The 26,274-nt window shown below is 41.0% G+C and overlaps 1 protein-coding gene and 1 long non-coding RNA gene across 32 annotated transcripts in view; one reads left to right on the top strand and one right to left on the bottom strand.

Annotated features, from left to right (window-relative positions):
- Positions 1–4,556: 4,556 nt before the first annotated feature.
- On the bottom strand, positions 4,557–7,230 carry LOC308189899. Its single transcript, XR_013946710.1, has 3 exons — positions 7,143–7,230; positions 5,465–6,652; positions 4,557–4,695 (listed from the first exon to the last, which is right to left on the bottom strand). It is a non-coding gene; the product is annotated as an uncharacterized lncRNA (long non-coding RNA).
- A 5,729-nt stretch (positions 7,231–12,959) lies between these two features.
- TPK1 (thiamin pyrophosphokinase 1) overlaps positions 12,960–26,274 on the top strand; it is a 329,004-nt gene continuing 315,689 nt past the window's right edge. For 9 of the 31 annotated variants that reach the window (XM_080580490.1, XM_080580489.1, XM_080580491.1 and 6 more), the window contains exons 1-4: positions 14,254–14,390; positions 23,691–23,785; positions 23,883–23,956; positions 26,227–26,257. Coding sequence is in view for 14 of the 31 variants with exons in the window: in XM_080580503.1 (XP_080436629.1) it covers positions 23,936–23,956; positions 26,227–26,257 (52 nt within the window). In the remaining 17 variants the exon portion in view is untranslated. Of the gene's footprint in view, positions 14,391–14,417; positions 14,604–23,690; positions 23,786–23,882; positions 23,957–24,001; positions 24,020–26,226; positions 26,258–26,274 lie in introns of those variants that run through there. The other 22 variants (XM_080580499.1, XM_080580496.1, XM_080580501.1 and 19 more) reach the window with 19 other exon arrangements.

Consider the following 26,274-nt stretch of genomic DNA (forward strand, 5'->3'; position numbering starts at 1 on the left):
CATCTTTCTGTACTTATGGGGATCATACAGCACTTTAGAGACCTTTTGTCTGTATGAATCAAACACACTCCATTCCTAGACTGTGAATGGAATATCTGTCCCCAATCATGTCCTGTTCTTACTCCATTTCCAAGGTAGTGATTAAAGCATGAACGATAATCTGGAGCATGAAATGGTTTAATCCAGGTTTATTATGGTTAGCTGCTTTTCTTTCTAACTTAACTGTTCACTTTATCTAATGGGTTTGATACTTGGAAGTTGTATTGAAGCTCCCCACTGGACAAGCAAAGACATAATTTCTGATCCTGCAGTGCTGCTAGCTACCTGACAGATGGTACTATACAAGCCCTACATGCATTCTGAATTTTCTTCTCACCATAAGGCACCCAAAAGAAAAAGTAACACTATCCAGGCACTCTCAGTTGGAAGACTGGAAGTGAACACACTGAAATTTGAACTCCTTGCAAAGAACTACTCAAGTCCCATTGAATTGATCACTATTGCACTAGTTTCTGTCAGTTTATGTGGACTCATTTGGAAGTTTGGTTTCTTTTAACTATCCAAAAAGCTTACCAAAATAAGCATCACCTTTATTATATGGTAATCTAGTACAGGAGTTATTGATGCCCTATTCTGACAGAGTTCTTTACTTTGTGAAGATAGGGAAGTCTTCCAGTAGGAGTGTTATTCCCCCTGATTTAATTGGCATTATGAGGAAAGAATTTAAGCTCCCCAAATCTTCCCCAAATCCAGTGGATTTCTGAATAACCTTGGAGTTTATACATTGCAGCCATCCATGACCTCCCTTCCATCACCAGAGCTCTATAGAGGATCTCAGTTTGGGCAACCATTTAGGAAAGGTTCTGAGCAATTTTGATCCAGCCTGAGGCACTACACATTAACCAGTCTTGTGAACCTTGGAACTAATGATGCCTGATTTCCTACTTCATTAAACTTACTGTTTAGTGAAGTTCTCATTACTACTGTTCATTTTTAAAGTTTGTTAGATTTGCTATGTCCATATCTCTACAGAGTTGCAGATGAAGTTACTGAAGGGAGCTGTGTTTCCAATGGAATAGAAATAAAAGCAAATTATGAGCTATTTTCTTTGTTTTAAAAATCAAAGTCAATTGTAACAGGAGACAGACTTCACGAGCATCACACCCGCTGCATTGCAGAGATAATGTGAATGACAGCCATTGTGATATCACCTTGGGGAACAGCTCCAAACAGTCATTCTTTAACAGCTGTCTTATCTTCATGCTGTCTGATTTATACATTAATTAATTATATATGGCATAAATTGTAGCCCAGTAAAAATGGTTTGGGCTATTTTAGGACAGAGACCATGATTTTTTGCAATCGCTAATAAAGGCTGCAGGCTTTGTGTCAGCCTGACAGTACAGACTCAGGACTTGTCTGGGTTTGCCTTGGCCTAAGCTGGTTGTAGCTTGGTTAATGCTTACAGCTGGCCACCTCACTGGTACCTCACCTGGCTAGGCTTCAGCTCAGTGAATCCCTTGGAAAGCAAAGGACTGACAGACCGCTCAGTCCTTGTGCACATAACAGAAGCCCTTTGGGTAGGTGAAGCTGTTGTGCAGCTTTCAAACTTTCGGTAGGATCTGCTGAAGATGAATGAGACTGGGGTGAGAAAATTTATAAAAAAAATAGTCCTGAACTGACCCAATATCAAAGAAAATCCCTCTAATAATGTCCTCTGAGCAAGGACCTCAGGATGCTAAGGATGTGTTTTAACTCTACCCATCCCTATATACTGGAGGAAGACTGAAATGGTCATCCTTAGGACCCAGAGGTACACCTAAACAGTGAACATAACACCAGAGAGCAGACTGGTAATAGAATTTTATTTATTTATTTATTTGTATTTAAAAAAAAAATCCAGCTGTACTATCAATGAAGCTTTTCTGTATTAATGAGATCATTTTGGATTGTTGGATTGCCAAAACAGCAATTGGAGTAACAATGAATTCTTTTTTCAATAGATAGATAGTATTCAGCACAATGATAGTATGCCCATAACAAGATTTTGAATGTAAAGAAATAACCCCAAACTACATTCGGTGCATTATATTTTGTTGAATTAATATAGCTGCATTTGCACTTATGGTACCAAAATTGTAAGTTATGCTTCTTAACTGTACAAACACATCAAATACACTACAGTAAAATGACAAGTCTTGCAACATATCTCGTCTGTTAAAGTACTAAAGAAATTTTAATTCCTTCTAGTTAAAGTGTGTTCTGATCCTAATGAGCTGACACACCACAAAGCTTGGTGGCTTGCCCTCCAATTAGTGGAAGACAGACACTATCCATGTCAAGGGCAAATTGGCCTTTTCCTACTCCTCTGTATTTCTCATCAAAGCTTCAATTTACTAGGCCTCTCTGCCTTTCAAACCTGAACTCCACTCTCCCTTACTTGAGTCGAGTGCTGAAATCCTCAACTTGGGCAGCTTGTGGGATGAGACTTGTAAACTCAGAAAAAAAAAATTCTTTCCCCCTATATTATGAAATTTAGAAAGTGAGGTGTCCCAAGTGTATTCTCCAGTGTTTCATAACATGAGAGCCTAGATTTTCCTCCCTTCATCATGGCATTTCTTATGAGACTGGTAGAAATTTATCTGATTCTCTGTCAACAGTGGTGGAAACCGAGCTGCAAATTCAGCAATTACTAGGGATACTCAAATTCTCTTTCTCAATTTTCCACATTTTCACATATATACATCTTCATGATTCATTTCACAGAATCTTGCAAAGCATCTTTTCCTTTGCAAATCAGACTAAGAAGCCATTTTAAGATACCAATAGCACCGAGCTTGTTTCTTCATCGGTTTCTTTCTGAATAATGACGGAGACTTTCTGAAGTGTTTTCATACAATTCTCTTCATTTGATTTGCTATTGAGTCAACATATTATGTTCTGACGGCAAGCTTGCATTCCTGTGTACAGGATGCTTTTAAATTATCACAGGCACTAAAGAATGTAATGACTTATTATGCTCTGTTGTCTGCCTTTTGGTAGTATATGCGTTATTTATTGTACTCATGGTATTTAATTCTTTCTCACATCTGCCATGCTTTCATTGCCTTAATGGTCAAAGTAAATATTTTACATTACAGTACAAGTGGTAAAACATATTCCATAGTCAGAATGAAGTAAATAACCCAACACTGGATCTTTACTCTCTAATTTTTACACAACTGAGGTTTTTGTTGTTGTTGTTGTTGCTGTTTTGGTCTTAAATCTCAGGGCATCACTGTTCGAGTAAAATTCACCTCCAATTAAAAGCGGCCTAAGAGCCTTCTCCTTTTCCTTATAAAATATTCTTGTGTAACCAATTCCTCTATTTGGGGCATGCAAATCTCCTACATTATGAAATCAGTTTCTCTAATGATGCAGCTGGCATAAACAAAACCATAATTCACAGCCTGCAACAAAGTGAGAATTTTTTAACAGCCCTTCAACTTATTCTTTAAAGCAGTTCCAAGGTCATTGTACTATTGATAGATTTGCCCTAAACCAACAAACGTGTAGTAAAAGCCTGAGTACAACTATGTGATGGAAATGAAGTGCAAGGGGATGGAAAGGAGGGAACCACACCCTTTATAACAGTATTAAAATTATATTGAACTAGAACCGGACTTGTATCCCAGACAACAGCTACTTAGGAAAGAATTTCTTCAGAAGTCATCAATTTCCTTCTCCCCCAAAGAAGTTTAGCATTTTGGGGGAAACATCATTTGTGGTGTATAGCTTCAAATATAAAACAGATTTATTTGGCGTAGCATCTTAAGTAGGTGATATTTGCATGAGTATTCCCTTTTCTACTTTTTGCCAAGACAGAAAATAACATTAATCAGCTTTGTTAAAGTCACTCTGCTCCATTATTTCAGGTAGGAGGTCCCATGGGAAGACAAGGTTAGAACTCAACAGAAAGGAAGAAAAACTCAGGGAGCAGTAGGGAGGAAAAGAAAGGAAAGAAGGAAAAACATTAAAACCAGAGAAAATGAGAATAAAGGAATCAAAGTATAGAGATCCTGATCAGCAGCGGTGTTCAGGTAAACGATTAATTTTAAGCCCTTTAAGGCTTTAAATGTTCATTTGCAAACTTTGATTTGCAAATGAACATGTGCTAATATCAACCTACAACTGAGTTCACCAAAATTTAACCATCCTTTGGTATTTGCCATTCCAAGTCTATCCAAGCCTGCTATTAGGCTTGGTTTCCCCTCCTGGTTTGTATACCACTTACCATTTCAGCCATACTGAGGGAGAACTCCCTCAAGCTCTGCTAGTAACTTTATCCAACTCTTTCTTTTACAAGCTTTGCTTTCAACCTCCTGTCTGTCCTTTACATTGGTAGGCAGAACCTTGGACTGTGAATAATAATGTTACTTCAGGGATCTTCTGTTATTATACCCTAAAACTGCATTGATATCTATTAAATCTCAGTTTGAATTTTCCTCACTGATATTTGGATATAATAGTGAGAGACCTCTTAGCAATGTCCCTGATAGACTTAGAAGAGTCCTGCAGTGGATGTCTAGGCATAAATTGGCAGTGGTGCGGAGGGAGTAACTGAAGACATGTGGTAAGCTTCGACAATGGTCAAATGATGAAAACAACTGAAGTGACATTGAGCAATTGTTGTAGGTACTGTGCCGGGTCCTGCACCTGGGACGGGGAAACCCTGGCTGCACATACAGACTGGGCGATGTGACGCTAGAGAGCAGCCTAGAAGAGAGGGATCTGGGGGTCGTGGTTGACAGCAAGTTGAATATGAGCCAGCAGTGTGCCCTGGCGGCCAGGAGGGCCAACCGTGTCCTGGGGTGCATCAAGCACGGCATCGCTAGTAGGTCAAGGGAGGTGATTGTCCCGCTCTACTCTGCGCTGGTGCGGCCTCACCTCGAGTACTGTGTGCAGTTCTGGGCACCACAGTATAAAAAGGACATGAAACTGTTGGAGAGTGTCCAGAGGAGGGCTACAAAGATGGTGAAAGGCCTGGAGGGGAAGACGTACGAGGAACGGCTGAGGTCACTGGGCCTGTTCAGCCTGGAGAAGAGGAGGCTGAGGGGAGACCTCATCACAGTCTACAACTTCCTCGTAAGGGGGTGTCGAGAGGCAGGAGACCTTTTCTCCATTAACACCAGTGACAGGACCCGCGGGAACGGGGTTAAGCTGAGGCAGGGGAAATTTAGGCTCGACATCAGGAGGGGGTTCTTCACAGAGAGGGTGGTTGCACACTGGAACAGGCTCCCCAGGGAAGTGGTCACTGCACCGAGCCTGTCTGAATTTAAGAAGAGATTGGACTGTGCACTTAGTCACATGGTCTGAACTTTTGGGTAGACCTGTGCGGTATCAAGAGTTGGACTTGATGATCCTTAAGGGTCCCTTCCAACTCAGGATATTCTATGATTCTATGATTCTATGAAATGATCGGCACAATTTCTAAAAAGGGAGGAACGAAAGGCAGAGGCCCTGTAAGAGCAGAAATTTATTGTGTATTTCATTGCATGCACAGGCAGACCAGCTGGATGTGGTAGTCTGTCTTAAAACACAGGAGCCAGATTTCCTGAGGTGAAGAGGTGTCAAAGGATGAACACAATCAACCAGAGCAACAGTCTCACAGGGGACTAATCTGCATTATAGGCACTTTGAAAATATGATCTTAAGTTTTAAGTAAATATCTACCTGTTTCCTAATGAAGTAGGCAAAAACAAACAACCAAAAAACAACAAACAAACAAACTAAAAACACACACAGAAAAAAGCACCTGAGTCTATTGAATTCTGAATACATTTTCTAGAAATTACTTTTGTACATTTGTACATACTGTAACATTTTTTGTGCATGGAGAAGCTTAATGAACAGAAATATTTTTTAATTTTAGACATTTTTAAGCTAGTGTTATGTGTGTGATGCTGTTGCACTTTCTTAGACTGCACATATTATTTATTAACATACTTAAGGTAGACGTAGAACCACAGATAAAAAACTGATGCTGGTATTTTGAATTTGATGTGCATACCACTTTAAAATTAAGCTCATTAAAGATAATAGAATGATCCATCGGTAGGCCTTCAGCTGCAGACCTAGAGGTGACAGGCCATTTGGTGAACAATTTACTGAGTGTCTCACTCCCCCCTCCTTCTTAACCATGGGCATTGCAAGTTCATTCTATTAACCTTAATAGGTTTGCTCTCAAAGTGTTTTACTCTGAAGATTTAAACGTGAACTCTATCATATGTCAGCCTGCAGCTAACCTAAGCAACAAAACTAAAAGAAGATGCAATATATTTATCTATGTACATATTTGGTATGTATGCCCTGTATTTGCAGGTCCTAATACAAGAAATAGCATTTAATGCACACGGAGGAAGGATGTACATGATGTTCTTCGCTGTAGGTGTTTCATTGTTCCACACGGTCTCTCAGGAATTTTTCTTCCTCTCAATTAAAGACGCATTAACAGCAGGCATCCCACTCCAGCTAGCAAGTGCCTTTGCATGCACTTGCTGAAAAAGGTTGTGCAAGTGCGAGAAGCTTGTTTTCCTCACGTAACAACTCCAGCAGATGTGTCTGAGGGCTGCCCTCTCCCCAGCAGGGCGTTCTTCTCTCTCTCCCTGGGACCCTAAGACAGAATTAGCAGGCAAGTCATAACAGCTTTAGCATTTCAGTTGAGGGCAAGCTTAGGCAACTTTGCTCAGACTAATGGGATGGAATAGCAGCCATCATCTTTTCTCTATTACCGCCTTTTAAACTGCTCATCTTAGCATCGCCACCACTTTTATGGAACCTAACAAAGCCACTGAAGCGGCTGGGAGCCTTCCATCATTTCCATCCCAGAGATCCCTCAGAGTGGTTCCCCCTCGCAATGATGCTCTCCCTGACCAACATAGCTCCTTGCAGGACTCAACATTTCTTCCCTTATTTTGATGACTTAAAGCAGTGGCTCAAACAGGTAAACACAACTGTAAATGTCAGCCATCAGTGGCCCCACTTTTCATCATCTTGGCAGTCAGCACCACAGACAACACTTCGTGGGCCTTGGCCAAACTTAGCCCAGCCAAGACAGAAACAACATGAATGATTTGTGAGGAACTAGCCCCGTTTTTATTCACCTTCTGATCTTCACAGCTTTAGGTTCATGCTGACCTCCCTGCAGGCAAAGGTTTCCTCTCTGCAGCTTCAGAAGACCACCTCCTTCCTTGGGAGAGGGGTGAGAATCAGATAGACCGTCATGAGAAACTATTGCAACGTATTTTCTCTTACTCTGAATGCAGTTGCACATGCCAGAGAAGCAGGAAAGAATTCATCACACTTCATCACCCCATGCCATCCCATTTGTTCTTACATCAGGTCCAAATGCATGCCATTGATTTTCTAGATGCTGCCTCATTGTGTCACCTACTGAGAGCTATGCTTGCAGGAGTAGTGCAGGTCCCAAGAGTCAGGGGAAAGATACTGAGAATGAAAAACACGTGCATTTTTGCGTGCTGTGGAATGCACTTAAATAAGAAATTAGAATTTGCTGAAGACACGGTCCTGAGAAGAAAATGCAGCATGATTCTCCACATTGACTCTCCTACTCTGAGAAGACAAATTACTTTAGAGCAAGAGTTGCTGTATTCGCCAGACAAAACAATACATTCCCTCCCATCAGAAAACAGTGCAGCATTTCTCTGGATTGGTCTTATTTTTTAAGTCTTGTTGTGCTGTCAGGACATGTACTGGGTCTGGTTGGGGTGGCGATGACCTTCCCCACAGCAGCCAGTATCATGCTGTGCTCCGCACTTGTAGCTAGCACAGCCCTGATATCACACCAATGTTCTGTCTGTTGCTGAGCTGTTGCTGTGCTGGCACAGCATCAGGACTCCCTCTAACCACCCCTAAAGGCCACCGGGCTGGGGGTGGGCGAGAGGTGGGCAGGGGACATCACCAGGGCAGCTGACCTACACCGCCCCAAGGGATGTTCCATGCCATGTGGTGTCACACTCAGCAATAAAAAGTGGGGCAGGGGAAGGAGGGGGAACAAGAGGGGGCCTCTTGTTATGAAAACATCTGTCCTCCTGAACAACCACTATGCACATTTAGGCCCTGCTTCCCAAAATGTGGCTGAACATTGCATATGGGAAATAGAAAATAATTGTTAAATGGCCTCCTCAGTTTTTGTTTTCTCTAATTAAATCGTCCTTATCTTAACTCATGAGCCTTTTTTTTTTTTTCATCATTTTTTCTCCCCCTGTTCTTTTGAGGAGAGCGGTGTGGTGGAGTCCATCTAGCCATCAGTGTGAAACCACCACAGGACATCACACTGAAGGCCTCTCAGAAACTTCTGGCTGGGTTGGTCAAGCAGCTTGCCTAACAGCTCAGCAAACTGTGTAGCCTCCAGACTCCAAGAAGCCAAGTATATAGTCTTACCTATCAGATTGCACAGTTCCCGCTTACTGTTGTCCACAGTGACTTGATAGCAGCTGATGTGATGAGAATTCCTTATTTCTAAAAGCTATCACTTCAATACACAATTATCTTTCCAAAGTTTACCTTCCGTCTGACAGAACATTGCTCATGTTCTTAATGAATATTCTCCTCAATTTTTATAAAACTGATTGATAAACAAAAGCTATTCTATCTGTTCACTAGTAACACAGATTAACTTGTATTTATCTGTTGATCTCAGGTTGATTGGGTATACTTCACTGATGCCACTATACAGATGAAAAAACAAAGGCATAGTATGCTCCAAAACAGATCTATAAAAGTTATGTTAGTTGCTCAGTCAGTATATAAATTTCAGGGTATAGATCCATGTGGTTTTATTCTGTCTACAAGTGTCTGTAGTAGCGCACGGATTAAAACTCAGGTCTACTGTTCTCAATGTTCTGCCTGGTGAGTCACATAATTATGATACCACAATTTTCTTCTGCTTTACTGTATGACCTAAAATAATCCAGAAGGTTGATCTCCAGCCTGCTCTGCATCACATAGAAACAGACTACACTTTATACATATATACATATATATTTACTGTATTCTGATCTCTTAAGGACTTGAAGAAAAAAAAAAAAGTGAAGTTGGCTCTAATAATTGTTCCAGTAGCTGGACTCGAAGAGTGTATGTGTTAGATTTGGTCTGGCCATATATGCTGGTGACTCTTTGCACATCTTTTTTTTTTTTTTCTTTTTTTCTCCTCAGTGATCGTACCGTTCAAATTGGTGTTTGAGTTTTAAGCAGGTTGTGGGGACTTAAATTGTTGGCACAGGAGAAATGCAAGGATATAATGTCTATAATAAAGCATCCCATTTATCTACTGATGCCTGCATTTTTTGAATTATAAAGCACTTAGGGATGTTCAGACAATCAGATAGCTGAGCTAGCTAAACATCCTCAGCCTTATTATTCTGCATAAATACTGGAATGGGTACCAGAATAAACTGTCCCAGCCTGCTAGTTTTAACTTTGGGTTAATTTTAATCTAAAGTTAAGCTGTGGAAGGAAGGAGAAAAGATTCCTAATGTTTACACATTGCACAAATCCTGATTGCCAACTTGTACAAACTATTCTGGGTTAGCAATGAAGTTGGAATAGCAGGAGGAACACCAACAGAAAGGTTTCCTACTTACAAGTAGCTCTTTTCATACATCACCAAGAGAAACTTCTGAAGGTACCTGGGTAGTTTTGATTCCACATACTTTCAAATGAAAAGGCTGCTGATACCTGTTGCCTGTTAGCGAAATCTGCCATCATTTTTGAACAGTGCCCAAAGTACTTTCATGCCAAGCATAGAGATATGATTCCTACTCTGACAAAGGATGGCCGAAGGGAAGGGACAAAAACCAGAGCATTAAATGGTGATGTCTGGCATTATCAGACCAATATGACTTTAGTATGGGGAGGGGCTTTATGTCATTAATGCTGGAGACAGATTCTCTCATTTTATTGAACAAAGTCCTCTAATACCTCTAGAGCTTCCAGCCTCAACACTAGATTGGGCTCCTTGAAAGGAGGAAAGAAAATTCTGAAAGCAATTAATGCTACTGTAAGTTAGCCTGGGCCATATATCAGAACTGGGATATAAAGAGAATGATCATTCTGAAGAAGCACGGCAAACCTTGTAGGCTTTAGCCCTGTTGTATACATCCCATTTAAATCCCCCTGCAATTAATGTTGAATACCCTCTACTTTCCTTGCTAAGTCTCAGGAGATGTTCTGAGTAAATAAAAGCTACCACCCTCCTACGCGCCCTTTAACTCTTCCCATCTGAGCAGTTTTAGTCATGCTGAAGGGCAGTGCTAGACATGTCATAAGCGTGCTTTATAAAAGCTGGCCAACCTACTGCTTCTCTGAATAACTTTCTTAAAGAAGATGAAGCTATCCGGTGCCTGATAAGAATAATGTATACATATATTTTTATACATGTTTTGTGTATATATAAATGCGATACTATATATATATAAAGAAAACATAAAAAAATACATACATAAACTGCAGTTTCTCAATATAGGGAGCAATCATTCAGTCAGTACAAAAATAAGAGAAAATATATCAGGTGAGAGCCCTGACTGGCTGGCTAGTTACTAAAGGAGGTTTAAAAGGTCTGAACACTTCCTCAACCTTTCCTGCCAATCATTCAGAAACTTCCTCTGTCAAACAGCCTCATCTGTCACTCAGGAACTTCATCTGCTTGCCTGTTTATTTTTGCACTTAGGGTTGAGGTCACTTGCCATCCCTTTAAGTAATCAGAGGAGACAGCAGTAATCAAAAGCACAAGATCAGTACTTCTGGGTTGTCTTTCTTGCATAGCCTATCTGTATATCCTTCTGCAAACATTGCAAAGTAAAGTAGGCATATACAAAGACACAAAGAGAGGAAAAGAACAGGGGAGAATGATTTTTATTTTTTATCTATTTTGAGATCCAGCTAGAAAAGAGGAAAGAAATATTCCTGAATCTTATATGCTACCTGGAAAAACAGGTGTAACATTTTTTTTTACTGGGGAATTTCCCATGCATGACAGGAAAAACTGATGCTAGTTCATCAAATAGTAGCCTTTCTCAGGAAAATTAAACTGATACCCCAGTACAGAGTGAAAGTGCAAAAGGCAGATGAAAGTGTGTATTTTTCAGCAATGTAAATCAGCCTCCTGATGGTTTGTTGTTCTTGAGGGATTTTCTGCAAAAGAAAATGCCAGGCTGGGTGGAGCTATTCATTTTGCTTATTTGAAACTTCCTACACTTTATATGATTGTTAGGCTCTGCTGAAAAGTATTAAATAGTGGTCAGGTTCTGCCTTAGAGATCTGTGCAATTCAGCACTGACAGAAGCTATTCCTGTACAGTTGACTCTTAAAAAGAGCTTTGTACTGTGGATGAGAGATTCATACTTTAAAGAAAGGGCACTGAAAGAAAGCCAGAGTTATCAAGAAGAGGGACGAGCATCTGACATGTTTGCCCCTTGCCTACTTGCACAGTAGGCAGGCATTTTGCCTTGCCTTACAGACTGTTGAACATTTTGAAAGGATTTCAAGGATCCCAGTACCAGCCTGCTCTCTCAAGACTGATTTCTCCTTGTAATGCTATTGTTGTTATGAATCATGCATTACTGTGATTAGCAGAGAGAGGTGCGATTACTTTTTTTGCAGTAGCTGGCAAAGGATTGCCCGGAACACCTTTTTCTGATAGAGCAGAAAAAGAATCTCATCAGATATGAAGAGAGCAGAGATTGAAATTGCTAAAATTTCCATTAAAAAAAAAAAATGTTGAAAGAGCGTAAAGGAGAACATGAGATAGAAGCCTTGTAACTGAACACTACAAGAAATGGACCCCTGACTAGGATGGACCTTCACTCTGAGCAAGTACGGCTGTCCTCACATATAAGAAGCCACTGCCACTTATCAGCAACTACTTGCATTAGAAACAAATAACAAAACAGAACAATTTTATTTTAAAAAAAAAAAATTATAGAAAGACTGAGAAAATAGAAAAATAAGCTATATTGGAGAAGGTTTAATAATTTTACCTAGTGGTGGGAAAACACTTGGCAAAATTGAAGGTTTTCCTTCTCGTTTTTTAACGAGCAGAAGAGGAGACAGTTAATTAAGAGGGTGAAAGCATGGGCTATCTGCATGGTGGTCCTCACGTGGCTAGCTTCCTGGGAGAGAGAGCACAAGCTTCTTCTTCTTTATGCTGATTGTTCTTAACCTGTTTAAAGAAAGATGCTGAGATAATGTCAAAGTTCTGTTCAATATCCTCTGAAATACAAGTTCTCAGTGTGGGGGGAAGAAAACTTTCACGTGAGACAAAAGTAAAATATTTTCAAATTCTATAGTGTAAGCAGTGATAATCTTGATATCCTTTTATCTTTTCCTTGTGTTTCCCAGTAACTTCTCATCTCTCTCATTGCCAAGACATGAATGTTTCCAAAACTTCTGAATTGCTTATGATATTTGTGGTCTAAAATTGCTTGTAATCTCTCATAGGTGGAGGCCAGCTTATTTGAAAGAGCCAAAGCAAAGGCTTAGTGCTTGCACTGTTCAGATCAAACATGCACCTACCAGGTAGCATAAACGCGGCCCAGCCCTATCCAAACACTAAAGTTACTGCAATCCTGTTGATTTGGCTGTGAATCTCAGGCAATCCTGTTGATTTGGCTGTGAATCTCAGACTAACAGTGTGGACTGTGCATGGGGATGACATGTTGGTCACACATTCCCCCCGTTAGGCTGGAAACCTCAACTGCGTGCTGCCTTTTTGCAGACATCTCTCAAAGCAGTCCTCATCCTCCTGTCTTATCCTACCCTCCAAGTGCCTCAAATGGAGAGCACGATGGAGAAAGCGACCTGCTGGCTCCTGTGAGGGACTCAGAGGAATAGCCACCGCAGAACCTCTCGGGTATTCGAATGCTGTTTCGGGGGAGGGGGGCGAAAACAAACCGGCGAACTGCAGGACAGGGAACCATCGCTGTCAGCCGGGAGCCATGAGTTATGCTCCTTTGCTGCCCTCTGCTGCAGGGCCCAGCATAATTCCCCTGAACTGGCGAAGTAGCTGGAGTTTGAGATGAAAGCTGGGGCTGCCAGCCCAGGAACCTGGGGAGAGCTCAGAGACAGCAAAGGGGAGGTGGAAGATAATCTCGATGCCCTGTACCATGAGAAATGGTGTTTGTTAAAGATAAAAGTCCCTCGTGGAAATCAAGGCAGGGATACCAGCAAAATCGAACACTATTCTGGAAGGTGGAAACACATCAGTCACATTCTGGGGGCCTCAAATTGGGACCTTCACGCTCCTTGCACAAGCTTGAATTTAATGAGCGTTATGTAGTTTAGGGCTGAAGATGATTTATTTTCTAGTTAAAAGTCTGTAAGCAGCTAGAAATTATCTCTATAACAAGTTTTGTGACTATATTACAACAAAATAATTTAAATTCAGACTTAAACTGTGACTGTAAATGTCACACTATTCTGCTAAGGGCTTGGGAACTAGGAACAAAAGATAAATACGGAAAACAAATACAGTCTGTGCTATTTTTACTGTTCAGACTTTGTGCAGGGAGAAGAGGGCTAAGCTAGTACCTGAAACAACAGCAATAAAGCCATATTATTATTACTGCAGCCAGTTTGTAAACCTCCAAAGCGACACTCTCCTGGATTCCTGATGCAGAAGCCGGCTGGCAGCAGCATATGGGCTGTACACACGATGCTGAGCTCTTGCTGCAGCTGAGGTTCAGAGCTGCAATTTTATATATATATATATATATATATATATATATATATATATATATTTTTTTTTTCAGTTTCCACGGTTTACTCTACCGGGCTGAAATGTATTAAGGACTGTTCTTTTGACTGAAGTATTCATTACAGGATCTGAAACCAGAACACTTTTAGCAGGGACTGCAAATGTTTTCTTTCAAATGACGGCGCCCATCACTCTCTGCCCTGTGTAACCCCTCTCTGTACTAGATAAAGCTTAATAAAAATGAAGTCTCTGCGGCTGCATTTACAAAAAAAAAGGGGCAAAAAGCCCAACGCCGCACAGCCCCTCATGTCGGGGCCGCTCTTTCTCTCTCCTGGAGGGGGGTCAGGACGGGGTTTTTCAGCTGCTGGAAACCTCTCGGGGGCGGCAAGGGAGCCTCGCAGAGCAAACCCCGGTTGCCCACAGGCCCCATAAACCCCACACACCCCAGAGCACCCAGAGGCCCCAATGGCGGCCGCTGCCCGCCCCGCCTTCCCGGCGCCGAACCAACCGCCGGGTGGCAGATGGCGGCTGAGGGCCTCCCCGCCCCGGCCGTGCCTGCGGGAGAAGCCGCTCCCCGAGCCTCGGAGGGGGGCCATGGAGCGTGTGTTCACGCCGCTGGACTGCCTCCTGCCCGCCGGTATGGTACCGATACCGAGCCCGGCCGGCACCCCACCGCCGGAGCGGGGCGCCGAGGCCCCGCCATGCCGCCGCCTCCCGCCCCATGGCCGCGGCGACGCAGTTCCACCCCCCGCCGGCCCGAGCTGGGCTTAAAGCAAATTTGTCGCTCTGCGAGTTCAGCGGGGCTGTTTTGCTGCCCAATTAGACCCTCGTAAACAGGCTGTCTGCATTGGTACCGTACTATAAAGTGATTTTAAAGCTGCTGAAGGGTATTGGGGCACGGCAGCTGGGTTTTGGTCTGATGTTGCTCGTGTCTGGTCTGTGCTGGTACAGAAACTGAAGCTGCCATGCGGGGGTATGGGTTATTTGCTACTAAGCTCTGAAGTAAAGGAAGGCTTTAACAGAATGTATGCTTTTAGTGATTCAGTATGCTTTTACAACCAGCAGCTTAGCAGAGTGCATGTTTAAACACTTTCCATCTTTTCAATTGTGCTTTGCTCTAATGTTTAAAGGCTTCTTCAAGGGCATGTTCAAAGTTAGTAGCAGGTGAATTAGTAACAGGTAAAGCAGTACTCAAAATATTCCTGCTGGAAACATGGATTTAACTCGCCGTGCCTGTGTGTTTTTGAGATGTGTGATTGCTTGAGGTAGAATGGGAACAGGCACGGAGCAGAGATTTCAGAGGGCTACCTTTGATTCAGTGCAGTGTGATGTTGTCTTGTGTGAAATGAGGATTAACTGCTTAATAAAAACAGATAGTAAGGTTGAGACAAAAATAATACGTTAAGAATTTATCCCTGTGGAAGAATAGGCATTTATTTATATTCCAAGCTACTTGCTTTTGTTAGGTGTTTGTATGATATTAGGGCTAGCGCACATCCCCAGTTTCCTGGAATTGTTCTTTTTTTTTTTTTTTTTTTCCTTTTTTATGTGTGATTGGAGCTGAAGACTTGGGATATCTATTCACAGTTTTCAGATGACCCACAGCCTTGTCAGAGCAGAGCCTTCAGCTGGGCCACAAGAAATGTGCTGCTTCTGAAGAAATGGCTGCTACAAGCATGCAGATCTACTCGGTTACGCAGGGTAGTGTGCCTATGAAATTCACAGTATCTGGAGCCTCATCATCATTACAAGCATGTATTACCAGGGTTTCAGATTGGTTTAGCCTGCTCAAAGTATGTGAGGCTGAGCAGACTTATTTGGCAATTCAACAGGTTTAAAATACTGGTATCCCACTTAGGGAGCTCAGAAATAGAGTTTTCAGAACTGGGTAGGTAAAATGGGGCTCCAGAAGCCTTCTTGAAAAAGTACTGGCAGTTCTGGCAGTTCCATCTCCTTGCCTCAGTGGGGCGTGTATTTATGTGTCCAGATAATAGAAAGCTAATCTGTGTAGAGTGTGACACTTCTTAGAGGCCAGCTGTGAGGTTATAGAATAGAGCTCTTGCAAGGACATCCAAGTACTAGGACTTTGTCCCCTTGTCTTCAATAACATAAAAGTATAGCAATGTATGTGATGTTTCTGGTCACTTTCTAAAATCCTGTGCAAATACAGTGGCATACTATGGTGGGGAGAGTGTGAAATATTTGCATTCAGTGTTTGGAGGATATCAGTTATTTTACTTCTGTTTTTGACGGTGTTCAGAAATAACAATGCTCATAATTGTACTAGAATAAAACACAGGTTAGGAATCTAGTATTAGGATTGATAATTTGAATTAGAATTACAGGGCCATGTGCTGTTTGGTAACTTTAACTAGTGTAGCTCTTATTTAGTTGTTAGACAGTATGTTGCCCTATATGGCACCTGACTGAGGTCCAAGTAGCAGAAATTTGGAACTGCTATGCTTAACTAATATGCTCAGAGACTTTGAACATTATTCAGTCAAACAGCTGGAGCACAGTTGAAAATCCCCGTGCTACAGCCAGAAAACTGCTCTGTGAACTTCAGAACTGTGTTGATTTGCTTTACATAGTTTAGAATGGATAACAAGGTGTAATTTAAAAGTGGGATTGAGCTCTGAATTTGAGTATTGCATACTGAAACAAATATGCATTTCTTTCTTCATGAAATGAGATTGTGAAGAGGCTCAAAGAAGTCCGCTCTGAAGTTCTGTACCCTGCTGTGAAAGGGTCAGATGGAAGCCACATTGGGTGAAGCTGTGATGAAGCTGTTGTAGAAAACTCATAAGAGATGACGTCACGCTACGGCCTGTGAATCCTTGCAGGAGTAGCTTTCTTTCTTCTGTAGCATCCTTTGAAAGACTGTTTCCTTCTGCTGTTGATGCCCTTGTCTTGCACTGTTACTTCCTGCTGCTTGTCCCAGACTATGCTGCAGGCACCTCTGCAGAGAGAAAAGTATTTCTTTTTTTTTATACCATGAACTTTAGGAGCTGCGTATACTATGCTTGTGACCGCTTAACAGTAGAAGTGCCGTAGCATCCTCTGAGAAGGTTGCCTGTGAATACAACTTGAAAATTTTCAGGGGTGCACAATGCCAGATTTCTAAGCTGGGTTTTCTCACAGGGAGCATTTTGTATTGCATACCATGGTGTGACCTGGTTTCTCACTCATTTCTGGATGTGATTCATCATTTTGTTAGCCTTGCACAGACTTGAAAATGTAGCTCACTATTGGTTGTATCAAGTGGAGTGGTGCAGAAAGGTACTTTTCTCTGGTTATAATCCAACAGCTCCCAACAGTAGGGTCTTGTTTTGTTGAAGAGGAGGGACTGCCAAGCAGAGGCACTTCTGGTCCTTCTGGTGTGTTTTGTGCCATGCAGAGCGCTCACTGGAGTACATGCTCCCTGGACTGACAGGGAGCATGTGCTGCATGGGACAGCTGGTTGCCCCCATTCCTCCCTGCCCCAAGTCCTGTGACCAAGTGCACTCATGAGCTATACTGCATCGAGAGCTAGTGGTTAAGATTTGGTTTGAAATCTGAAATAGGCAGTACACCTCTGACAAGAGGTGTTTCCTCACCTTTCTCAAGCTTTAGGAGGCTTTATGATTTCTTCAAGACAGCTTCTTTACATATATCTGGACTGATCGGAAAGTTTGCATTTAACCTTGAAATTTGTTCATTTGGTCCTCGTTTCAAGGACCAGTGAGATATACATGTAACTGCATGAGATATGGTGGTTTTGGGTATCACTCAGAAATATTAAATGGTTAGAAATCAGGACTTACCTGAATACCAGGAGGAGGTATGCATGAATGCATCAATGGAGGTAGATGAAGAGAGAAATATTTAGAGAAAAACCTCGATGGAAGTGGTGGGAATGCAAAGTATGCATCTATGCTGCTGCAATTTTTGCTTGGGAGGCCCAGTGATGATTAATATTGAGTAACTATGTGCTCTGCTACTCTGTTGCGATAACAGCACAGCTCCTAAAGAGAGATGGAGAAGGCAGTTTCTGACACTGGTCCTGAGAGAAGATGTGAGGTCAGCTGCAGACAGTAAATGCCTCTTGATAATCAGCAGTGAAAATGTCTTTTGCCTTTTTCTTCTGCCTGTGATTATGGAAATGTGACTTTTGTACATCCTTTCCCAAAGTACAGGAATGCATCAAGAAATTATTCAATGTTGTAGATTTCATCTCATGGATAGAATATTCTGGTTAGCTATTACGTGAAACTGAATTGTTTGTCAGTGTGCCAGTGCCATCCGGAATCAAATCCAGTTATGCTGCTCTAGGCTTGCTCCTGATTTTCAGAGAGTATCACTGGGTGATCTGCCTGTAGATTCAACTTTATTTTGTAACTGAGTTGTCCTCGTTTTTATCCTTCCAATGTTCTTGAACTGTAGTTACCTCTCACTTAAGCAAGGTCATCTACGTGTCGTGAGAGACAGAGCCACAGCCAGTAGGACAAAGGCTGTACCAGAATTATGTGGAAATAGATAGTTGTCTCTTTGTGCAAAGGGACTATAAAATTCTTCATTGAATTTAACAGAAGGAGAACAAGAGGAAGCAACAATACACTCTGAATGCTCTTCCATCATTCCTCAAGCTTAATTGTCTTTTGCTTTACTATATGTCGTCTTTTGGAAGTGTTTCTGACTGTAGGCAAGTTACCTCTGAAAGGTTTATAACACTGGATTCCTTTCTAAATGCCTGGGGTTTGAACTCCTCCTTTGAAGTTCCTTTTCCTTTCACACTGAGGACTGAAAGTTACTTGTAAAGCAGGGATGTGTTTGCCATGCACCGAATGACCTCCAGCCCAGTATAAGCATCGGTAACCATCAAAATGCTCCTTCACTGGAGTTGTGCGTGGCCTCTTTAACGTGCTGTCTTGCAGTTTAATATATAAAATCCTGTGGAAGGAAATCAGCCTCTTTTTTAGCTGTTGAACATTGAAGGCATATTGAACATGGCGGAACCCCAGGTTAGCTTCATAATTCTGTGGGTTTTGTGCTGCTGTCATTGGGTCAGACTAGTGAAGTTTTTAGGCAATTCAGATCATTCAAAAGCTGTGACTGAGTCCACGAAAGTTGGAAAATGTTACCAGGGATGTTAGTCCTTTAAGTCTATTTCAGGAATCCCTCAAATTAGCAAGCACTTCCAGATGGCTATTGCATCATTCTAGCTTTTTAGTCGAAGCCATTTTAAGACACTGTTAAATGTGCGTGGTGCTGACCTGCTCCGGTTCCTCACTGCCTGTGAGGATTAACACCCTGCATTTGGGAGAGTTAGTGGGGATGCCTCAGCTTGTTCTTGAGGCAGCTGTAAGCACTCAGCCTCAGCCCCTGCTGTTTCCTAATCCACTGTGCTGGATCAGCAGTTGTTCTGTAGGCTAATTGTGGTATAGATTACTGACAGGTGCACTTACAGGTGGGGTGGTACAGAAGGCACTTAGCAGACAACATCACTGTTAGCCTCACCACTTTCTACTGGATGGTTGCTTTCACCTAACGTTTGATTTTGGAGTTCTTTAGTTCTTTACCTTTTTGGTTATGTTTTTGGTTTGTCTTTAATGCTTTGTATGCAGATGTATTGTTTGGAATAGGGCAGCAAACTATCTTTAACCATTTGAGCTAGGAGGAAGATGAATGTACATTTACTTACTTTGGTAAACATGTTTGTGTGCCTACACATAGTCCTCTTGAAATAATTTGGCATCCAAGCCAGTTGCTGTCTGTGTGGATGGCAGAATTCTTACCTTGTGTAGTGCAAATGCATCGATAGTTCCATATCTTGCAATCACTAACAGAGAATAGCTGACTTTCTGTTGGATGGGAATGTAATGATGGAGGGGCTGAAGTCATGTTAAAAAACAAAAGTGTAAGACCAGTAATGATGTTACTGGAGCTTTTTAAACAAAAACTCATGCTCATTACAGCTTGTTCAGATAGTAAAGCACCTAGGACCTTCCAAAAGGAATTTATTTGGTATTTTCTGTAAGCTGAGGACTTCAAAATCAGCTTATATTGAGTTTTGTGAGGAGTTACATAGGTATAGCAGATTGAGGCTTAAAGCTAAGAAATAGGCTAGCTGGCATTTTATCATACCCTGTAGTATATATTTCTTTTATTATTTTTTCCCCTGTGATTTAACAAATTGAATAAGGAGGTGGGAAATTCTGTACTTCAAAGATCTTCATGTTCTTTGTATCCAATTAAACATGTGCAGGACTGCTGGAAACCATGTAAAGATGTTCAAAGAGCAAAATATTAAGAAGGGATCAGAAGAGGAAGGAAACAGAGGACTCCATTTTCGTTCTATTCATTACTGAATTTTACTTGCGTGTCTCTGTTCAGCTCTTAAGATACTTTATCACTTTCACAGCAATGTTAGTATTGCATTATATCTCAAAACTGTGTATGGGTATTTAAGTTAGTTTTACTTTCTGGAAGTGGAGACAGGAGGCTTTTTTCTCTTTTTTTGTGTTTGCAGAGCTCATCCAAGTCTGATTTATAGAGAAGCTGAATATGAAGCAAGTAAATGAGGAAGTTTATTTACATAGGAGAAAACATAATACGTGTAGGTTTCAGATGTTTCAAGATCCAAAATAAAAAATTCCAGACATACTTGTGGATCTGCTTTAGATCTGAATATCTGAAGGCATTAATCAAATCTATGTGGAAAACAGCTGCATCTAGAAGAAAACCTAGAATCAATGTCTTAAAAAAAAAAAAAAAAAAGCAAAGAAACCACCTGAAAAACAGTAAATGGCTAGCAGCTTTTTAGCATAAGCTGGTTTTCAGCAGCTTTCATGTCTAGTGATTTTTAGATTTGGATTTAATGTTAGGCCCCTTAAGAACAGTGCTGTTAACTAGTGTCTTAGTTCTGGAAAATGACTAGCTAGAAATCCAAAAATTTTTTTCTTGTGTAACATAACAAAAACCACTTATGCTGAGCTCAGAGTGCTGTAGATGAATAGCATGGATAAAAGCAGAGGAGAGGAAAACAAAACACAGGTAGTGTATCTTATCCAGAACAAAATATTGTAAATCAACAAGAGAGACCTCTCATGGACACACCTGCATGTTGGCACGTTGTGCAATATTCCCCACCTCTGATATCTACAAAGAGAGGTAAGTTTTTAGTGTGTCTAGGACATTAACCGATCTGATCTGTTGCCAAATAATTTGAAGATTGAACTGTCCGTCAGCTGTCCTTCCACCAAAGTGACTATACTTGATCACACCGAAGGATAAACAAACAGTTCTTAAGACTCGGGTTTAAAGTGCTCTGTAAATTATAGCAGCGCTGGACTGCATGTAAGTAATTTATGGAAACAGGGTTCTCTTGGTGCCCAACTCTGTCTTTAAACATGTTTGTCTAGGACTGCCTTTGCATCATTAAAAAGAGAATTAAAAATTTAAAGTTGCTACAGGAGGAACAATGATTTAGTTAAATCTTACAGAGAGTGCACATAGTAGCTTTTGGACTGTTTTTAAGTTACAGCTCTTACTGTACATCAGTTACCATTGAAGCCACTAGAAGGATCTTCCTGTCACTTCGTAGGTTTGAATCATATTTTGAATGGCAGCCGAATTTTCTCAGCAGTAGTCCTGATTCTTTGTAGCTTGTGTTGATGGATTGTCTGCCAGCCCTCCTCTCTGCCAGGATGGAAGCTAGAGGGATGTGTGCGTTTATCAGGCCAATTGAAATAAATGGGAAGCTAGCCAGTGAATTCAGTAGGAGCAGAACCTGTCCTTTCACAATTAATTTATTTTGTAGTTGGTGACTGCTGATGTGGGCCCTTTTTTTCTTTTTTCTTTTTAACTGTAGCCCCTTCTTTTTCCTTGTATTCTTTCACCCCAAATTATCTGATCAATGTTTCCCTGAGCAATAGCATCAATAAGAGTAGTTCAGAAATATTTATAAAGTACAGTTTTTGACAGAAATGCTTAGTGGCTTTGGTGGCAAAAGCTCTCTGTGATGAGGAAATTAATTGTGCTGCAAAAGGAAAATACATGGATGAAGCAAAGTATTAATGCTTCAAGAGTTTATCTCACCTAGAGAAGCTATGACCTCCATGACAGAGCTGAGAAGTGTGTCTGTGCACCTGCTTGGTGAAGGCACAGCAAAAGCTGTCAGGAGGCAGCCTGTCTTTTCTTCCCACAAACATAACTCCCAGTTACGTATGTTATATAAGCATATGTAAAAAGAATATTTCTCTGCTTCTGGAGCAGAAGGGCAATGCTTTGTCAAAGAAATCTTGTGAGGGGGGGATTTATTTGCTATTATGCTTGCAGCTGCTTTAGCTGTGGTAAGCAAAGCATTAAAGTACAGGCTAGATCTAAGCATAGGCTGAAGCTCCAGTTGTTCAGGATGAGTTAAAAGGATGCTGGGTTGAAACCCCACGTAGGCAGTTGTTCAGCAGATGGTGTAACTTAAATCACTTGAAACTTTCCTGAGGTTGATTTGTATCGCAGAGCAGCTGTGTGAATGCAGTCAATCTCCTGGTACTCCATTTTGAGACTTTGCGCTCTTGATGAGAGCATTACGTATGGGGGAAGCCCTGATGGCTGGGGCAAGGTCTGTACAGCAGAGTTTGACCTGTGTATCAGTAATTTCTGCAGATATCAAGATCTATTTCTGTTTTAACCACGTAACTAAAAGCTTTTAATGCAGACCCTTTTAACACAGGCAATACTTCCACTTTTGAAATGAGTGCCCTGTGAGCGGTTCAGGGTAATGCACAGCCTTTCAAGTATGGTCTGTGTCCCCATATAGAACGCTTTACCTGAAAATATACCATTATACTTAATAACCATCTAAGCAGTGCTTTCCCATACTGTGAAATCAGAAAAGAAAAGATGTTAAGGATGGCAGCCTGAGAATCAAGTACCTCAAGATTTGCTGCTTGGGCACTTGGACCACAAGAGGATGTGGCATTGTGGCTTGGCTGCAGTGGAAGCAACTAGAAAAGCTCTAGGACAGCGTATGACTGCCTCGTTTCATAATGACTCGAACTGGGTACCCTGGAAATAATTAAACTATGTTATGAAAGTGTCTATCGCCATTTGTAGGAGGAAGTGGTGATAAGGAAAATTTACCTTTCTAGTTCTCTAAAGGAGAGCTTGATTTTTTTTTTAATATATCTTTTATTTTTAAAATATATAATAAGGGCAATATTGAGGAAACTTTTGTTAAGGGCAACTTAGTGTTTGTCTTTCCAAGACTTTTGACAGCAGTGGTCTTAGGTTACTGCCACAGGAATTTGCTTCAGACTGATGTAATGACTTGCACTGGGCTCAAAATAGAACGAGGGGTGTTATCTGCATTACTGTCTTTTTAGGGTGCTGGAGTATTCCTGCTGTTTTTGAGAGTGCCTTTCTATTAGCTCTTCTTTCTTTGCCTGGAATCCGCTCTGGGCATGGTGTTTAGCACTGTATTCACAGGCTTTGAGCCATTGGTTTGGGCTTCATCCTGATGTAAATGAGTTTTTCTAATGGCTTCAGTAACTGTGAACAGAGAATTTAAATGGTCATTTTGTACCTTTGTGGGAAATAAAATCAGAGATACCAGATGTTCTTCCTTGAACTGACTTGTCTGTAGGGTTTTCCATTGGAAACTCAACTTCCTAGCTCCCTGCATCTCTGTTACATAAGAATGTTAATACTGCTTTTATGTACTGATGGGTATTACTGCTGCTACTGTATTCATGTGATTCACAGTAGGCAGTTTTGGTACTTGAGCCTGAGGAAGAATTTTTCGTCCTAGTTTGCTATTTTGCTGTAAGGTCATAAATTAAATTTTTGTACCAACAAAACACTTCAAGTCAGTAGGAGAGTAGATCTGTTAGTTATTGTTTTGCTTTGTCATCTGTGACTAGTTTTTGGTGATTTTTTGTTTTTAATCTCATATCCCCAGGTACAACAGTTGTATTGACAAAACCCCAGTTGTGCAGGGTGCACGTGAATTGGCAGTCTGGAGGAGAAACAGCAACGTTAGAGGAAACTTTTAGGGTATGGTACACCTCTGCTAGGGGAGTTTTCTGGCACGGACACAGGTGGTGCGTGTTGTAGCATGGACAATACCCTGCATGTCTTCTTTCTCTTGCAGCGGGCTGTTTTTCCTGCTGATGGAGTGTGAAGTCTTTGTGAAATTATCGCTCGATGCCCGGCTTCCCCAGAGAGGTCAGAAAGTGCTGAGAGCTGGGTCACGGCCTTGCTGTACCAGTCGGTGGAGATGACCATATGGTGCGGGAGAGAGGGTACTACGAGGGGTGCCACAGCAGATGTTTGATAGCACACTTGTTGCCAAAAGCTTGAAGTGTCAGCCAGCTCCAGTAAGGCAGTGTTAGAGCTGTCCCAGGGGTGCAGTTAAGGAGGAATGCTGCTCAGGTAACATGTATTGTAATTTAGTATTTGCATTCGTACTGAAGTAGCCGTGTTTTGTCAGGCAGACAAATGCATAACAAGACCCAGAGGCTGGACATTGGAGCCAAACATATTCATACTTGAATTAGGGACAGATTTTTAACATGGAGGAGAATAACCAGCTGTTTGGTCATTGAAGAATCCACCTTTCTCGAGCTCCATCAATGTAAATGAAGCTCTGTTGCAGTTTCAAAAGATATACTCCATTTAAAACAAGAATGAATTTTAGGCTGTGTTTTATACAAACAGCCAAACTAGATTGTCACAGCAGTCTTTCCTGGCCTCTGAATCTATAAATCTGAAGCACTTAGGCCACCAAAGGAGAGACTTCTGTTCTTTACTGTTTAAGTAGACAGGACAGACAAATGGGAGAAGTGAATTGGTATATCCTGCGGTAGTGCAGCAGGGAGCATCAAGTGACTAGTCTCACCTTCCAGAGCAGGTATCTGAGAACTGGGAGCAGATTCAGAGCTCTTCTGGTGAAAGTCAGAAATTCAGAGGACTATACTTCTCCGTATTTGAATATTTTAAATATTAATTATTTTTTTTTAAAAAAAAGGAGCTGTAGTACTTGATTGTGGTTCCTAGGCAGCAAGAAAAACTTATTGCAATAAACCTATAGTATGCAGTGTATTGAATTTACTGCTGGTTACTGTGAGCTATCAAAAGCCTTAAAATTATTTCTGTAGATTCTGTCCTTATTTATCTATAAATATGATAATTGTAAATTCCACAAGGAAGAAGAGGCTTGAATTTAGACAGTAGAGGGAATAGCTATGCTGAATTTATACAACATTATGCCCAGCTATTCTGTTTCTTGCGTAGATTTACATTTACTGAATACATTTACAAAAATAAATAGCTATTTTTCCTTTGAGAACAAATCTGGAACTGAGTAAATGTAAGACTTCAGAGTACTAACAAAAGGACTGAACTTTAAAATGCAGTTGTGCAGCCCAAATAATGTAAATTAGAACAGCAGAGAGGAATTGTAAATTCAGGAATCCAGAGGAAGAGCTGGTAATGTTTTGTGTGAAATTATAAACTTAGTTTTGTAGTCTGATCTGTGATGCTGTTTAATTTTCCCTTTTTTTTCTCCTAATGGCAAATGCATATGGAATTATTATTATTGTTTGTAATTATAACAGAAGCTAGAAGGAGCGCCAAATTTTTATTTCTTTTCTGAAGTGGAAGAACCTATTGAAAGAGGAAAACTTGGCAAAGAGAGCGTGCTGTTTTATACCGTGAGGCACTGTCAGCTGCAAAAGTTATCTGTGCAGAATTGTCCTATTCACAGTTTCTCCGACAGCATATGTAACAGACCGTGGAAATACACAGTGGTTATGTTACAGACGCATAGGAAATGAATTTCAATTTTAGGAAAATGTCAAGTCAGTTATCAAGGAAAAAGTATAGGCAGCAGGAGGAAGCGCTGGAATACGTCGCTTGGGAAGATGATGTGTTCCCTGTCATTGGGAGCCTTCCTTTTTTAGGTGTAGACGAAGAGCAATTACCTGGAGACCTGATTCTGGTTTGAGGCAGAGGAATGGACTAGATGATCTCCTGAAGATTTATCTGTACAAAAGTGTAGCAGATTACACATTTGATTCTTAAACATATCTCAGAGTCAGAGAGAGTTTTCTGTATATGTGCATTGGGCACCAAAGGACCTGCTGTTTCTGCAGACCTTTTCACTCAGTTAATCATATTAGTTTCAGCTGGGCTAGTCGAACAAGCAGGAGTTCTTCTTTGGTTTTGAAGGTTTCTGTCTGTAAATTACTAATGCTTTCTTCTGCATTGTGGTAGTGATATTTATCCAAAAGTGATTTTTAGCAAAATCACAGATGACACAGAAAGCATACAAATGTATGAAATGTAATATGAGGAGTCAAGCTCCATAAACTGAAACAAGGACTGAAAACTGTGTGTAGGAATTATGGAGGATTTGCTAGACAGTGAAATATGTATCTGTGAATTCATTTAATCATTTTCCATACTGTTGCTAATTGGCATTTGAATTTTTACAGATTTCAGAGAGATTACCTTGGGAAAAAAACTGTAAGTATACGAATTTT

The sequence above is a fragment of the Anser brachyrhynchus genome (assembly GCF_964034855.1).
Source record: "Anser brachyrhynchus genome assembly, chromosome: 2".
NCBI lineage: Eukaryota > Metazoa > Chordata > Aves > Anseriformes > Anatidae > Anser > Anser brachyrhynchus.